This window comes from Crocodylus siamensis, chromosome 5 (assembly GCF_052110815.1).
Source record: "Crocodylus siamensis isolate JL-2025a chromosome 5, ASM5211081v1, whole genome shotgun sequence".
Taxonomy (NCBI): Eukaryota; Metazoa; Chordata; order Crocodylia; family Crocodylidae; genus Crocodylus; species Crocodylus siamensis.
In genome coordinates, this window is record NC_143399.1 from 170,023,091 (window position 1) to 170,039,093 (window position 16,003).

General features: G+C 36.7%; 1 protein-coding gene across 5 annotated transcripts in view; it reads right to left on the reverse strand.

Annotated features, from left to right (window-relative positions):
- ANKIB1 (ankyrin repeat and IBR domain containing 1) overlaps positions 1-16,003 on the reverse strand; it is a 145,453-nt gene that overhangs the window by 24,874 nt on the left and 104,576 nt on the right. For all 5 annotated transcript variants that reach the window (XM_090047059.1, XM_090047060.1, XM_090047056.1 and 2 more), the window contains 4 exons: positions 14,024-14,112; positions 10,509-10,653; positions 8,048-8,214; positions 3,656-3,744 (listed from right to left, as the gene is read on the reverse strand). In XM_090047059.1, coding sequence (XP_089903185.1) covers positions 3,656-3,744; positions 8,048-8,214; positions 10,509-10,653; positions 14,024-14,112 — 490 coding nt within the window. The remainder of the gene's footprint in view (positions 1-3,655; positions 3,745-8,047; positions 8,215-10,508; positions 10,654-14,023; positions 14,113-16,003) is intronic.

The window sequence follows — 16,003 nt, forward strand, 5'->3', positions numbered from 1 at the left end:
GAGGTGAGGTATCACAGCCCATGAGGCCCAGGAAGCTGCAGCAAGGAGATTTAGGGACTCCATGAAGCATGGAGATGTTCATGCCTGTAGCAGGGGGCATACCAGTACAGTGTGGTGGGGGTTGCGTGCTACACAGCATAGCCAGGGAGGCATACAGGTGTGGTGTGATGTGTTATGCTACTCATGTGGTGTGCAGTACAGGGTGAAGTGAGGCCCCTAACCACTCAGAAGCTAGACAGCCCTTCATTAACTGCCATATGTTGGCAAAAAACAAAACAAACCAGGATGGGTTTGACCAACATAGTATGACCTAAAGGAAAATATTTCTCTGCTATATATTATTCTGTGCTTTACACTGTAATTTATTAAACATGTTACGAGAAGTTGCTTGCCGAAATTTAAAACTTCATATTAGAATCTATTTGAAAAATACCACCTCTTACGTAGTCCTATTTTTGTTCCTATAGATTGCACTAAGTACACATGTACCTGTGTTATCTGACCAAAGCTACATTTGTATCTCACCCACTTTTTTATATGTATAACATCTTTTATTTCTCTAAGGTTTAGGGAAGTTACTTTAGGACATAGCATAAGGGCTGATTTAAGTACAATAAAAATAAATATTCAGCCTCTTGGAGTCCTTTTGGGATTACTAGATTTCCTATAATATTATACAATACAAATTGAAGGGGAATAAAAATTTTAGTATGATTTGGCTCCAGGCACTCACTGGCTGAACTGTGCGAAAAGAATATTAACTTGAAGCAGTTTTAAAAGCAGGGAAGATGATATTTATTAAACTAGACTTCCCATTGGAAAGAAGGAAGTTTGAGGAAATCTCATTCATAAACGGGAAATCTAGATTTTCTGTGTTAATTCATTTCTATTTTAAAATGTTTGTTTAATGATGATTTACTAATAAGTACTTACATACCATGTTATATGTTCTAAGCACCAGAGAAACATAACTCGATTATGATTTCATTTAACAGTGACTTCAGCAGGTCTGACAATGGAGTTACATCAACATAAAACAGGCTTGAAATACAAATAAAATCCTTGACAATTAATCTAATTAAACTTATAAAATAGCCAATATCTTTTAACATAATAAAGTTATGTTACCTGTACCCAATGTTCTTCGAGCTGACCTCTGCACGTCCATTCTTAGAATGTTTTTTGTTTGTTTGTTTGTTTTTTTACAGCTAGAAGCCTATCAGTAGCACCACAGGGTAGCATATTTCTTTCATGGAGACCTAAATCCAATTCGGGGCTTGAAGGAGGAGGCTGGTACATCACCACCTCTTTTAAAGCCTATTATCTGAACACCACATGCTGCAAGGGATGGGGAAAGAGCACAACCATGCTGCAACAGACACTGCTATTCAAAGTAAGAATTTTCAGGGGGTACTTACAGGAACTTTTGCTTTACAACAACTTTGAAAACCTTGGGTTTCCCATTCAACCCAGTTATAAAATACATTTACTATACCCTAACCCAGTGGGGGCCAACCTTTTTGGCAGAGGTGCCACCAATTGGCCCTGCACCCCCCGCAAGTGCCACTCTGATTCCCTACCCCTGCCCAATCTGTTGTTCTACTTTCCGTTTCCTGACCTATGCTCCCTGCCTGTTCTGCTTTCTGCTCCCTACCTTATCTGCCACTATGCTGTCTGTCCTCTCCCTGCTTTGCTGCATGCCATGCACAGAGGCTGCCTGTGCCCTTTTGGCATTTGTGCTGCAGGTGGTCAACTTGCAGCATGGTGGTGACAAGTTGCATGGGCAGCCTGAGTGTGTGGCCTATAGCAGATCAGGAAGGTAATAGGCACTCCAGAAATGGATACGGCAGGGAGAAAAAAGCAGAGCATCAGATCAGACAGGGAGCAGAAAGGAAAACAAGAGTCAGCGCAGGAAAAAGGCATTAGAATGGCACTAGGGGAGAATGTGGGACTAATGTGTGGCACACCTGCCAAAAAGGCTGACTATCACTGACCTAATCTATATGGCAGCTCCCCGTTTATTACATAGTTGAACATTTTTTAACTTCTAAAATAGGATTCTGACATTAATGTTAATGATTTCATCCAGTATTTTACACTGGGGTTTACTTTTAAAAAATCAGTTTTCTTTTAAGGGCTAGTTTCCTGCTAACCCTATAATAGATATGTAGTAAAACCTTCCACCCTTATTCAGTTTATACAAGGACTGGGCAGAAATTCAGTCCCACTCTTGCAAGTGCAAGAGCTATTACTTTTCTGAAGATGTATGATACCTCAGAGGAGGCAGGAAAGTAGTAAGTAGACAAATGGCCTTGCCCTTCATGGGCCAATAAGCAGATATGGCTAGCCCTGGTTAAGTAAGTTGTACCCCTTCAGAAGGTACCATTTTGTCTGGGAAGCAATTGTTCTGTAGTGTGCCATGCTTCATACTACAATATTCATTATACTCTAAATTTTATTAGAAACTTAACAAGAAACAACAAACAAATCCTACTTTATATACAAAGCAGGGAAATTTAAAAGGATCATATTTTCATGAAGTTTAGCCAGAATAAGCAAGCACTTCTCTTCAGTTATGACTTTTCCATATCAAATATTATGGGCTCTTTTCAGGGGCAGAGTTGCAGAAAAAGGTCACAAGACTTTTTTTTTTTTTTTTTTTAAAACAACATGAAAACCTGTTTTCTATCCTGCACTGTACTTGAGTAGCTAGCCCTCAAACTTACCTCAATAATTCTGTTCAGGCAGACAGTAACTATCACAAGTTTCAATCAAAAGGTAACATTTTATTATGTTAAATGGGCCTAAAAATGGGTGTTCAAACAAACAACACTAGGTCATTTTAACTACAGTGGTCACTTCTTTTCCTCTTAGGGAGTGTCAACACATGCCTCTTAAGCAGGCTTAGCCTAAAACTGCCATTTTTAAGGTGTATTAAGGGCATGTATCCACACATGCACACCTTTAATGTGCCTTAAAAATGGTGATTTAGGGCCATGTGAGCCTAAATTTGATACCTGTTTTATGTATAAAGCAGGCATCAAATTTAGGCACAAATAGCTAAGTCGCATTAGAGCACGTGAGGATGCACTAATCCACATTAACGCAGTGTGCGTCAATGGACACACAGCATGCTAATGCGCATTAGTGTGTCTACATGTGTGCTAATGCGACTTAGCTATTTGCACCTACATTTAATGCGCCTTAATGTGCATTAGTGCGTCCACATGTAGACATGAGCCTAAATCCCTGTAATGTGCCTTAAGCAAAGGTGCATTAAGTTTAGGTATGCATAAATACACATGTAGACACACCCTTAGAACTACATTTTCAAGCTCTGTGGTAAAATGACTGGATTAAGAGTTTTAAAATATGGATATTTTATGTGTGTCAATTTTGTTCTATAAGCCAGAACAAATGCATGCAATTTTTAGATTTAAGAGATGAAGTAAACACAGTGAAATAAATGAAGAAAAGGGGGAAAAAGGAAGAACGAACATTATATATTTAATACAGTATTAAACAAATTAGATGATTAATATAGGATGTGTTATCAAATGCATTCCTCCCACCTTTCAAATTATTTCTTTACTAATGAGTACTAATTTATTTGACACTGCTAAAACCATCCTCCAAGGCTACCAAAAATACTTACGTTCCTCAGGCTTCATTTCAGAGATCTTCTGCAGCCAGTCCTTCCAGGTTTGGCAGTCACAAGGTTCATGCGCTTCACCAAGACATTCCCTGGAATATTAAACCATAAACACATCAGCTGAATGTTTACTGGTTAAACTCTTGTTTGACTGAAACTGGTGAACATGAAAAATAGTTAAGGTCTATTAAAACTTCAATTAAGCTAGAAATTAAACTTTAAAAATCCACTCAATTAAACTTTCTTAAAATAATTCTTACATTACTTAGTCAAAAACCTATGTCAAAACTTAGTCAAAAACTTTCATTGAAGTTAATGGGAATTTAAGTGAATGAGTAAAGAAAAATAATGTTTTAAATTATGACAGAGACTCTCTCAAAAGCAACTGGGTATGTGTTACTTTGTATGGTTTGAGCAGTTACTCATCTAAACAGTGAACTAGTCCAACATATGAATAATCATGAGGTTTTGATTCAAGAGATGCATTTCAGTGAGGAGGGCCTATACAAGGCCTTGATTATTTGTATTAATATTATACCCAAATATTCAAGTAATGTTAAGGGATCATTATATTAGACACTGTACATATATATAGTAAAAGTGTTCTTATTTTAAAATCCTTGCAAGTTACTTTCTTATTTTTAAGTGGTAACTGGTGGGTAGGTCTATTACAGCCGAAATAATTTCATTAATAATTATTTGCCCATGTTCACTGGCAGCAATCTTAACACGATCATTGTTAAATTCCTGCTGCTCTCTCACACTTCAAATGTTGTATAAATTTGGATTTAATTTTGTTCCAAAGTCCCAAACAAAATTTTGGCTGAAATTATATGGACATAGAAGAAACTGAGTCCATGCAGTTTTTCCCAAATTACTGCTGTCAGTTTCAGGATGGCTATCTTCAGAATGTAGCTGCAGCTGTACTTCCAAATGGTGCTTGGGCGTAGATGTGTCAATATGGATTCCAGATTTGTCACGACTCTCCTACATGAACTACAGCAAAACAGCCTAAGACATCTGCCACATCAAACACACCAAACATTTAGAAGAGCATATTTTGCATGGGTACCAGCTATATCAAACAATGAGAAGGGCAAGCTGCTTTTTGTAATATAGAATTTCAAAAGCCAAATCACTGCCCTTCTGATCAGCTTTACCCACATCATGACACATGCATAAGGAAAATGTAGAGCCAAAACACCCAAACCTTCTTTAGATACCCTGTCCCACCTATCTAAAAGGTACTATCTGGGCACCATTCACTTCTGCCAGGCAAGACTACATTTTCCCTGCTGACTTCAGGCCCTTTCACCATAGGGTATGTTCTCAGAAAAAAATGTCATTACACACAAAGGCAAATAAAATGACCAGGAAGAGAACTTTGGACTTAAATGAGAATAACCTCCTTAACTAACTGCTGATTAATAAACCAAAACAAGGAACAAAATAACTAGGAAATGCAGGACTGATTCCTTTGTCTGGAAACCTGTGAACTTTTGGGCAGATTGCTGGCAGTCTTAAATGGTGGAATACCCTCAGAACTTGGAACAGCACTGTAAAATCAAAGAATGAGACAAGCATGGTGTACATACGGAGGGCAAAGAACCTAAAGATGGATGGGGGACAGGGGTAGGGAGATCCATGTAACTACAATTGTGTTTCCAGCCTTCTTTATGAGGCAAAGTTTTATTGATGACAGACACTGTGAAAGCAGAAATTAAAGAACACACGGATGCCAAAAGGATAGTTTATACTGTAGGTGATACCCTGTCCAAAGAGAAGGTGGCAATCTATCAGTTAAGATGATTAATTTGCAGGTTCGATAACTAATAAAAAGTAAATACAGCAGTGGTTCATGCTCTAGATAACAAACGTCTTTCCATTTTATAGCAACTTACTGAAGTAAGTTGCAACCTCAAGTAACGGGCAGCTTGTTTACAGGTCCATATTTTTCCCCCTTTGTTTTTTCAATTTTAATAGACTGATCTTAAACCAACAGCACCGGAATCCACAAATTAGACATTTTATTTTTAAAAGCCAGAGTTTTTATAAGTAATATTTTAAGACACTTCAATTAAAAGTAATATTTCAAACATTTTAAGGCAATTTACAAATACCTTCAAAATGTATTTATATTATGACTTTTTAATAGTTCACTGTAACATTCAATAATTCACCATTACTCTCAATAGAGATCTGATGTCAAAACATCACCACATATGCCAGGGGAAGAATGTCATCTGAGATAGTCACAAAATTGTATCTCCACAGATACCAAAGGAAAAATATTTCTATGCTTGTAAAATTATGCTTAACAACATAAGGAGCTGAAGTGTGATCCTGGAACCTTTGCCCCCTCATACATAAAATTCATGTCATATAAAGAATGTCCAGTCCTTGGTGTAAACCAGAGCAGTCTCAGATTGTTAAATTTTAAACTCAGCTGCACAAGTAATCCTGAGGCTTTGTCCATCTGCCAAGTACAGACAGGGTATAGCATCAGTCTGGAAAAGCTCCCTTCACTTAAGGCTGAGAAGCATGATGGTGTGCAGCCAAGTAAACTGGCTTCAGGGCATCCAAGGATCTGGCTTAACCTTACTAAAAAGAAAGGGCATCCCACCCACTTGACTCTTGAAACAGGATGGGAATCTTTGCTTGAAGTGTGCTTTCATTCTATTCCCATATTCTGGCAGTCTGCAGACTAGGAGTATTTTTCAGTTTCTCTACCATAACAGTCTAAGCAGCACAAAGACATTCTGCAGAAAACCAGGCAAAGAAAGACAAGAGAGACAATAGCTCAAGAGAGAGTTCCCTTAAGCCCCATTCCTCACTAGTAAGGAAACAGAAATGATTTGGAATTCCCAACAACATTTTTTGAAGATTATTATTCTTTTAAGATAACAATCCAAGCTGTGCAGCCTCCAGACAACCAGCTCAGTTCTTCAGGGGCAAGGTCATTCTAGGTAGATCAGCTCACCAGTTGCAAATGACAGAAGACCCACTGATATGAGGATCTGAGTACCATCCTGCACAGAAGTACAAAAGCTAATGCACTACAGTTGGCAATAAAAGACTGAATATTGTTAGTGAAATTTATACTTTGACAAATACTTTTGTAAACAGGATCAGTCAAAAGTAATGTGAATTCTGGCACGTAATTGAAGAAGTACAGATAAACTACTTAGTAAAAATTTAAGGCTTCTGGAAACAGATTCAAGAAAATTTGACAGGTCTCTGGCTACATGGAATCTTATCTAATTTAATGTGTAAAAGAGTCTCCACAAAATCACTTAAGATACAGCCTTACAGCGAATCAAGTACAAAACATAGTATGTGAATCGTTTAGATTAAATAAAATGGAAGAATTCTAAAAATGGATGACCAGATGGTTCTTTGAAATATATTCTGAACATACAATTTGTCTTAATAGTACTGCTAGCCTCTCAAATAGCAAGAAAAGTTTCTTTATCATGAAAGTGGAATAACTGAAGTCATACGTTACAAACCTAGAAGGAACCTCAAAAAGTCATCTAGTCCATCCCCTGTTTCAAGATATGCCCAACATGTTAGATGTTTGTCTAACCTGCTTTTAAAAATCTCCTGTGAAGTGATTTCCATAATCTTTTATCATACCACCTGGTCCACTGTTTAACTATCTTTTAGGTCTGAAAGTTTTTCCTAACTTAAGCCTTCTTTACTGAAAATTAAGCTAATTACCTTTTCATGTACCCTCAGTGGACATGTGGAACAACTGATCATTGACTTGTTTAAAACCACATTTTATGCATCTCACAACTTATCAGAATCACCTTAGATGCATTCTTTTTTGTTTGTTTGTTTTGACTAAAACATCCCAATCCTTTGTTTTGGATAATCAAATTTTATGTTCATGAAGACAGAAATATAATTCTTTTCACAATACAAGAGTAGCTCTCTTTTTCAATATCACTTAAGCGGACTTTGTTGCTTCAACAAAGATTGAAATCATCTTACAAATTGTGGGTAGGATGTCACCCATAAATTTAAAATCTTTCCATTAAGTGGTGATTGTCATGTATTTTTAACTTTGTAATTTCTTATTACAAGTTACCTAATGAATATAAAGCTAAAAATACATAGAGATCCATGCAGCTGTTCTGTGGCTTGCCAAGTTATTAGTATAATATAGCAGGCAATATCTCAAAGTTTGTTGCCCCAAAAGATACAAAGACGTATGAGCAGGTCAGATATCAAGCACAAGTGTATGTGACAGATTATAGTCATGTATCATGCTCTACAGAAGTCAATTATTTAGGCTTCTGTAATGTGGCAGACGGCAAGAAGTTTTAATGACCTCTAGAGTAGCAGTGAATATGATCATTTTATGTAATCATACAAGTTTCTAGGACTAACCAGCAGAAAAGATGCCCTTTTCCACAATCCACAGCAGGTGCTTTCAGCATAGGGAAGCTAAGCGTATCCGAACCTGTTGTATTTGACCCCTGTCTTGTAAGCCTGACGGCTCTTTCACAGCCTGCTATAGGACACCATTTAATGGCAGGATTATTTTCAACAAATGCCTGAAAAGAAAGAAAAAAAGAAGAAAATTACTTAACATTTAAGAACAGATTCTTACCACTGATATGGACTGTAAGCTGTGATCAAAACCTCCTTCTAATAAAGGTAGGGCAGAGAGCATACTGTAGTTTTGTAACTAAAATTTGTATGATTTAAAATTGTTATAACAAGAAACTGATTTCATCATTAGCTTAAAATTGCATTTGTTTGCTATGCTAGAATGTAATATTTATCCTAAGACCTGAATGATCCACACTGTATGCAAAATGCTAAATATGTGCAAGTCTCACATATCAGGGTTGACAACATTGTCTATCAGTGGGCTGGAATGATGCAGCTTAGGCTGAAGGTGGCCTGGTACTAGTACTCAGTCACTATTTGTCCACACCACCTCTTCATTCTGCTGTTCAGCTATAGTGTTGCATGCATGAAGTGCTTGGCTGTGGTACAGGTGAAGCCCCCCACTGCCAAATAATGTGAAAGCTTCTGTTCTGTGGGCTGGATCCAGTGACTATGGTTAGGGTGTAGTTTGTGCACCATACGTTGGCACCCCTTGACATGCTATTATTGTTATTTATTCAACAACCATAATTTGAAATTTTGCAACATATAACTGCTCCAGTTTAACAATAAATACTTATGCCAATTATCAGAAATCTCAATGCCACTGAGATACGATCTTAAAAAGAGAATTAGAATAACTGAGAAATTTACTTCTGAACTTTTACATTAAGTTAATGTGCCTTCTCTTGTAAATACTGGATTAAATAAATTATAGAGAAGAAAACCCCCACAGTGACACTACCATCCAAAATCATCCTACCTGCCGCCTACTTGAAAGGTGAGTAAGTATAAGGTAGTGGCTTAGATCTCGGCACTTTACTGAATAAGATTTGAGGACCTCACACTAAAGGGCCTTATTACAGAGAAATTACACATAAACCAGCATAAGTGATCAGAAACTGTTTCAAATCTGTAACACAACAGAAGTTCAGTGCACATAAACCACTTTCAAAATGGCCAAACCATTTTAATATAAACTTGGATGGGCGTAGTATCAGATTTAACTGATTTAGGTTTTATTGAACTTTTATCCCAGATCCCCTCCAGATTCAAGTCAACTCACAGGCTCCCAGCATCCCAGGATGGTTTGCACCTCTCCCACAAACCATTCCCTCACAGGGTGGGCAGGCTAGCGCCTTGACCCAAGCTGTCTGCTCCAGCCTAGCAGGAAGGCATGCTCTAGTGCCCCCCCCCCCCCAATCTTCTGACCTGAGCAACTGCAGGCATGTGGCTCCATTTCCAGAATCAAAAGGAAATGTCTGTTCACTTGCTCATGGGTTCAATCTATGCAACTTAAACTAATGTGCAAAGACTAAATCAATTCAGACTCAGGCTTTTTGAATGTCTGTACTTAGCCACATGGTAAAGAAGTGTACCAAGCTGCCTTTCCCACCACAGAGATAATTTAACACATTATTTAAAAAGTAGCAGGTAAGGGTGCAAACTGTGCCCTGTTTATGTGCCAAAGGAGAGCTCCAGTGAACCTAACTGTAAATGGGTATTTGATTATTCAGGCTGCGGAGTCAAAGATAGCTGGATATGATTCTAGCTATATCACTCCTTGCTGTGCTCTTAAATAAAGAAGCTGGGATATCTTAACTATGCTAGCTCAATAGGCTATAAGACTAAGTATGACATTTTTACTTTTGAGTCCAATTTACAGATTAATACCATGCAAAAAATGTCCCTTGTACAGTAGCAGAGGGCAAAGGCTTGTAAAATCTAAAAGTCATATCAAAAGTTTTAAGTTTCTTTTGCTATTTGGTTAAATAGTAATATTATGAAACTACAGTAGGATGGAACAAAGGTATAGCAGTATGAATAGCATCATTCAGGTGCAGCAGAATGTCCCAAAAACTTAAAATGTTTTTCAGAAACTTACAAAGTTGCTATAAGATTTGAAAAAAGCCAAACTTGGCTGATTAAAAACTAGATATCAGTTGTTCTGGCCATTAATTTGATCAAGCAATTTTACTTGCATTAGGATAGTTTAATTGGCCTGTATGGAAAAGTAGTGACTGTTCTTGTGGAAATACATATTTTTTCCATGCCCTGAATAATCCAAACCCTATGGCACAGTGTGTAAGCTACATATATTTCAGACCTATGGGATTCATTTATTAAGGTCTACTAAACTGCTGTCATATTTCAGTATTCACACAAAAGTGGTGATATAAATTAAAATAATGAAATGTGTTCACTTCGATCACATAAAAATGGCATGACAATTTACCTTAATGTCAAACTGTAGGTAACGTTTGTCCATCTCCTTGGAAACCACACTTTCTATGATCTCTACAGGCACAAGCTGGAAGCAATCATATGCTGGGCAAAAAATGTTGTGAGCTTCACCCTCCTGAATTTTTAAATTCAAAAACCTGCCAAAATTATGTCAGTAAGTATTTCAAAATAATACATAAATAAGAGTCAAGCAATTACTGCAGATTTACTATAGCTATACTAGTTTTAAAAAAATTTATGTACTTTTCCATTAAACTATTTAAAAAACCATATCAATTATCTTTTGGTCTTTACACTCAGTAAGTACCCGAGAATTGAGGAGTAGCATGCTGAAAAAGAAATGACAAAAAACTAAAACTGAGAAGCTGAAAAAAGCACTTGAATACATGTGTGTGGTTTCAATCTGTCTGCCATGTGTTAGATGCCTCTAGGCAATTTTTAATAAAACTGAGGATAATTTCTTCATTTATGTCAAAAAATGAAAAAGAGCAGAAATCACGATATTCAATAATTATATGCCTACATAATTTTATCATACATTTAAAACATTCACTGGTGAGACAAATACTAGAATACTCTGTATACTTCTGGTGTTTCCATTTTAAAAAGGATGTTGAAAAAAATCAGAGGAAGTTGAGAAGACAGCCACAAAAATTATTACAGGCTGGAGAAAATGCTGTCCAGTGAGAAATATAAAAAAATATTTTAAAAGACTGAAAGGTGACTTGATTACATTTCTAAGCACCTTCACAGGAAAACATACTGGGCATGTCTACCTGTGCATTTAAGCTTGACTAATTTACTGCACATTAAGCTAATGCACAGTAAACAATTTTGGCAGGTGTTTACATGTGCAGAGACTTGGCACAAAATTTAGTGCCAAGTCCCTTCAGCCCTGCCATGTGCCCCATTTGCAGGTATCAAATTTAGTCACAATTAGCCATTTTTACTGTGCAGTAAGCATGCATACATGTAGATGTCCACCTGTATTGTGCAGTAAACTAGGCTAATGTGAATTAACATGCCTCGTGTAGATGCACCTATAGAGAACTAAAAGGTTTTTTATTCCAAGAAGGAAAGGTATATTTAATTACTAGAACCCAGAAAACGCAAATTAGAAATTAGGCACAAACTTGTAACTTAAGGGTGATTTACAGTGGAACAATCTACCAAGAGAAGTAACAAATAAGGACTGCATATCCTTCTGGAGGAAATACTTCTCTTACCTCTCCAAATACAAGTTCACCAATAAAGAAAGAAGGTGAAATTTTTTTCTGGTGCCATTTGTAGTGTAACATCTAGCCTGCTTCATCAACTCATCTCCTCACCCCACCAAAGTAGGTTTAATTTCTCAGGCACAGTACCACCTATCAAGCAGTTCCAAGGTAGGACTTCGGCAGATGTCACTGGGGATAAATTTGTGGGATGCCTAACATCTTCTAAATTGTACAGAAATTTACATTTGAACAACAAGCCTATTTTGCTTGATGCCAAGCAAGAGGCAGATTGAGACCAGTTTAAGGATTTAAACTCATGGTCTATTAATAGGGAGCAAAGCTTGTTCCCCGAAACACAATATGAACACCACTGGCTCAATGACTGCCACTCTCAAAGGGGTTCCCAGAGAAGAAACAACTTAAGTGGAAACTAGCTGTAGGGAGAGGTAGAAAAGCTTTCTCTGGCAGGGGAGTGTGGAAGGATGAATCCAGACTCATTGCACTAACACTATACTGGCACTGATGAAGCATATACATTTTCTAAACAGTAGGAGTATCCTGAACACTTCACAGTACCTTCAATTACACAAAAAGCTCTGCTCCTGGGGCCAAACTTCCACAAGGAATCTTTAGCTCCTGGAAGAATGCAAGATGATTCTGAGAAATCTACTGAGGGTGAACTTGATCTTACAAAAAGCATGGTGTTGCTTGGTTTAATGGCAGGGGGAGGGACAAGTTTGCCTGAGCAAACCACCCACTAGCTTTTATCATTACATGTATTCACAAACACTCACACTCACCAGACAGCAGCAATCCTTAAAATAAATCCCTGTATGTATTTTGTCACCCAAGCCTGAGGCACATCCTTGGGGTAAATTTAACACTAATAATTTTGTTTAAAAATTGCTTCTTCAAGAAATGGAATGCTACATATTAGCTAAAACCTGAGAAGGAAGCAGTAGTTTGGGGCATGTCCAGGTCACAATTTGAGCATCAAGTATAGAATCATAAGGATAAGAACCTAAACACTTTACTGACTAGTGATTTTGAGGTGAGGCAAGATATCCCAGGAACTCTTTAACTAAGACTCCACATCTGCACCGATAATGAATGCCTCACAAACCCTGATGGGACATATCAATTTGTAAGGCAACAGGACAATGATGGTAAACTTCTGATCAGGTTAAAAAAAAAAAAAAAAAAGCCTCTAAAAAGTAAGCTCATATGATGCTAATGTTCTTCCACGATATCAGCAGTGATGGGTGCACTACATTTTCTAGACTACAAAGTTGTATTATAAATGGTATATTTAAAGGAAGTGGAATGCTCTTAGTGTGGGTGTAGTTATATCAGTCAAAATGCAGTTCATGTTAGTATGAAGATTTTCATATACAGTGGCCATGTCTACATGAGACAATGACTATGCAATCTTTACTGTACAGTCATTTAGTAGTTCTTTATAAACAAGTACTAAAGGACCGAGCAGTAACTGGAATTACCATGCAGTTGGGTCAAGGAATGTCTGTTTTATGACACTGACTGTACAGTAATTCATGACTACTGCACAATAGCATCACGTCACACTTCCTGCCATGCAATGCTACTGCGCAGTCATTATCTCATGTAGACGTGGTAAGAAAGTATGTTATAGTGACTTTGTGTCACTATAATAGGGTTCACACCAGGACTTTTAGTACCATAACTTTTTGATACAAAAAAATTAGACCCCAAAATAAATAATAAACTGGTCAACCTATGACAACTATGTCCCAGCCAGCAAATTACTTAAGAATGTGCTTCTCAACCAAAAAATTAAACACGTTTAATTTTTACTAAGTGCTTTGTTGACTAGGGATGGAACTAAGTATGTATTTATCTTAAAAACAAATACAACTTTCTATAAAGGAGATTCAATAAATCATATGAGCAGTCCCACAAATTCAATTAGTGTAAGTACTTTACTGAATTAGGGCCAAAGCCCTAACTATACAAGTATGAGCCAGTTAATGACCAGTGGGATAAAAGCATTGAGTTAGCTATGATATCAATCAAAATCAGCCATCAAACATTAACAAATTCATTGGCTGAGAAAGGGAGATAGTCTCTGGGAGAAGGGAGAAGTCAGGTAGAAGAGGAAGCAGGAGGGTACCTTAAAGACTAAAAACATTCAGAAAGGCATAACCTTGTATAGGCTACAGACTACTTTGTCAGATGCCATGAAATGTTGTGCTTCTTTTGTAAGTGGAAAATCTACTCATTCGCAAATAAATGCTAGAACACATATACTCACGCCTCCCAGCATGATCTGCAAAAGTCATGTCCACAAGGCATATCCACTGGGTCTTCAAATATAGAAATATTACACATACAAATGTCACACTGTAGATTAAGAAAAAAGTACTGATGATTATGACCATACTAAATCTCTATATGCAATATGCAGAACTCAAGAGAATTATGCAAAAAAACCCCACACTACTTAAAAGGTACACAAGATTGGGGAAAATCTTTATGAACTTATCAAAATAAAGTTTTGCTTTACTTCAGAATCATACAAATGGAAATATATTCATGTGTCTTCTTCATAAACAGCCTCCAACATTTACCATTTTTAAAAATTGAGCAGGAAATCTTTTGGGCATCTCATCAGATCTCTACCACCTGAGTCTGCACTTCATTCTGCAAAATGCTCACAACTCTTTATTCCCAATAATGACACAACAGGGCCAGATCCTATATCTTTAAAGTCAACAACAGCTTCGTTATGTACCTCAGTAAATGCAGGATCAGGATTTGGTGACAGAGCAGTCAGGACTTCACTTAGGAATTCACAGGAGACACTAAGCCTATTGCAGAATTAGGACGATGCCAGGATGGAGCTATTTCAATAATTTATTTAAATTATCATTTTAATCAATCCGTTAATAAAAAGAACTTTTGACTTCACAAAACTTACTTGAAATTTTGTTCGTATCATTAACACTTATAAATGACCTACGCTATACTTTTTTCCCTGGCCCACAACATGCTATTACTGGCAGTATAGCCTACTTGCATCTTAAAAAACAGTTACGCTACTACCAAAATGCAATACTGAATATTCAGGCCCCCATTTTGCAAACATTTAAGCATAAAGGAAACTAATTCATGAACTACTGATATGCCTGACGTTAGGTGTATACATAGATGCTTGTGGCACTAGAGCCAACAAATGTATTTTTATTTTTATTGGGAGAAAACTTCGTAACAGTTAGCAGTAAAAGTGTTTTCAGACATTCAGTACTGTACATTAACATTTTTACAAACACAAGATAACATTCCCAGAAATGTAAGCCCAAGCTAAGGCAGCTATACAAAGATTTTACTTAGGAGCAGAAAACCCAGGACTTCAAGCTACAAATTTTAGGGGGCACATAACCAAATTAAAGCCATTTCAACTCACATAACTTGTAGACATTTCAGTGTATTGGAAGGCACTGCTGGTTGCAAATATTTATTATTTAAATTGTAGTTCTTAGCTTATTGATTTCAAGCAGAAGTTCTGCTGTTCTAGAAATAGGGATGTTAATGAGAACCTGGACCTGTTTTTCTCTGCATAGGCAACCATTATAACCATGATACTTCTTAATATGGAAAAGTGTCAGTGTAAAAAATGAGAAATTCTAATAATAAAGAAGTAAAAGAAGTAAAAAACATCCAGCTGTGCAATTTTAAAGTATAAAAAGTGAAATAACTTACAAAAAGTTTCAATTAAAAAAAATACTTGATAAATTTTAAAAATCACAATGTTCACTCCTTTACCTGGCCAAAAGTAAGTCAAATTGGCAATGATTTCACAAATGTAGTTTTGGAGACATTAATCTGATAATTTTGTAGGTCTTTTATAATAATAGAAACATGATTTAATTTAAATCCAGACAAAATTATGAGACCACAGATATACAACTGGAACCACCATGTGATGCCAAGTCTGAACCTGTATTCTGGGTTAAAGGCTCTAATATTAGGAAAAAGAAGTATAAAATATAGTGTAAAATATACTTAGCATTTCAATACACATATGATAATATTCTAGGACAAACATTCCAGTGCATAAAACTACCAAATAAATGACAACATCATTCCATATAGAACTTTTTCAATTACTGTATCATTAAAGAAGTCAAGGTTTTCTGGGCACTGAATGCAAAACTGCACTGTTATACGATGTCCAGAAATATTCCATTTACAAAATTATGCATAGTGTAGAAAAAATCCTTAGGTCATCGAG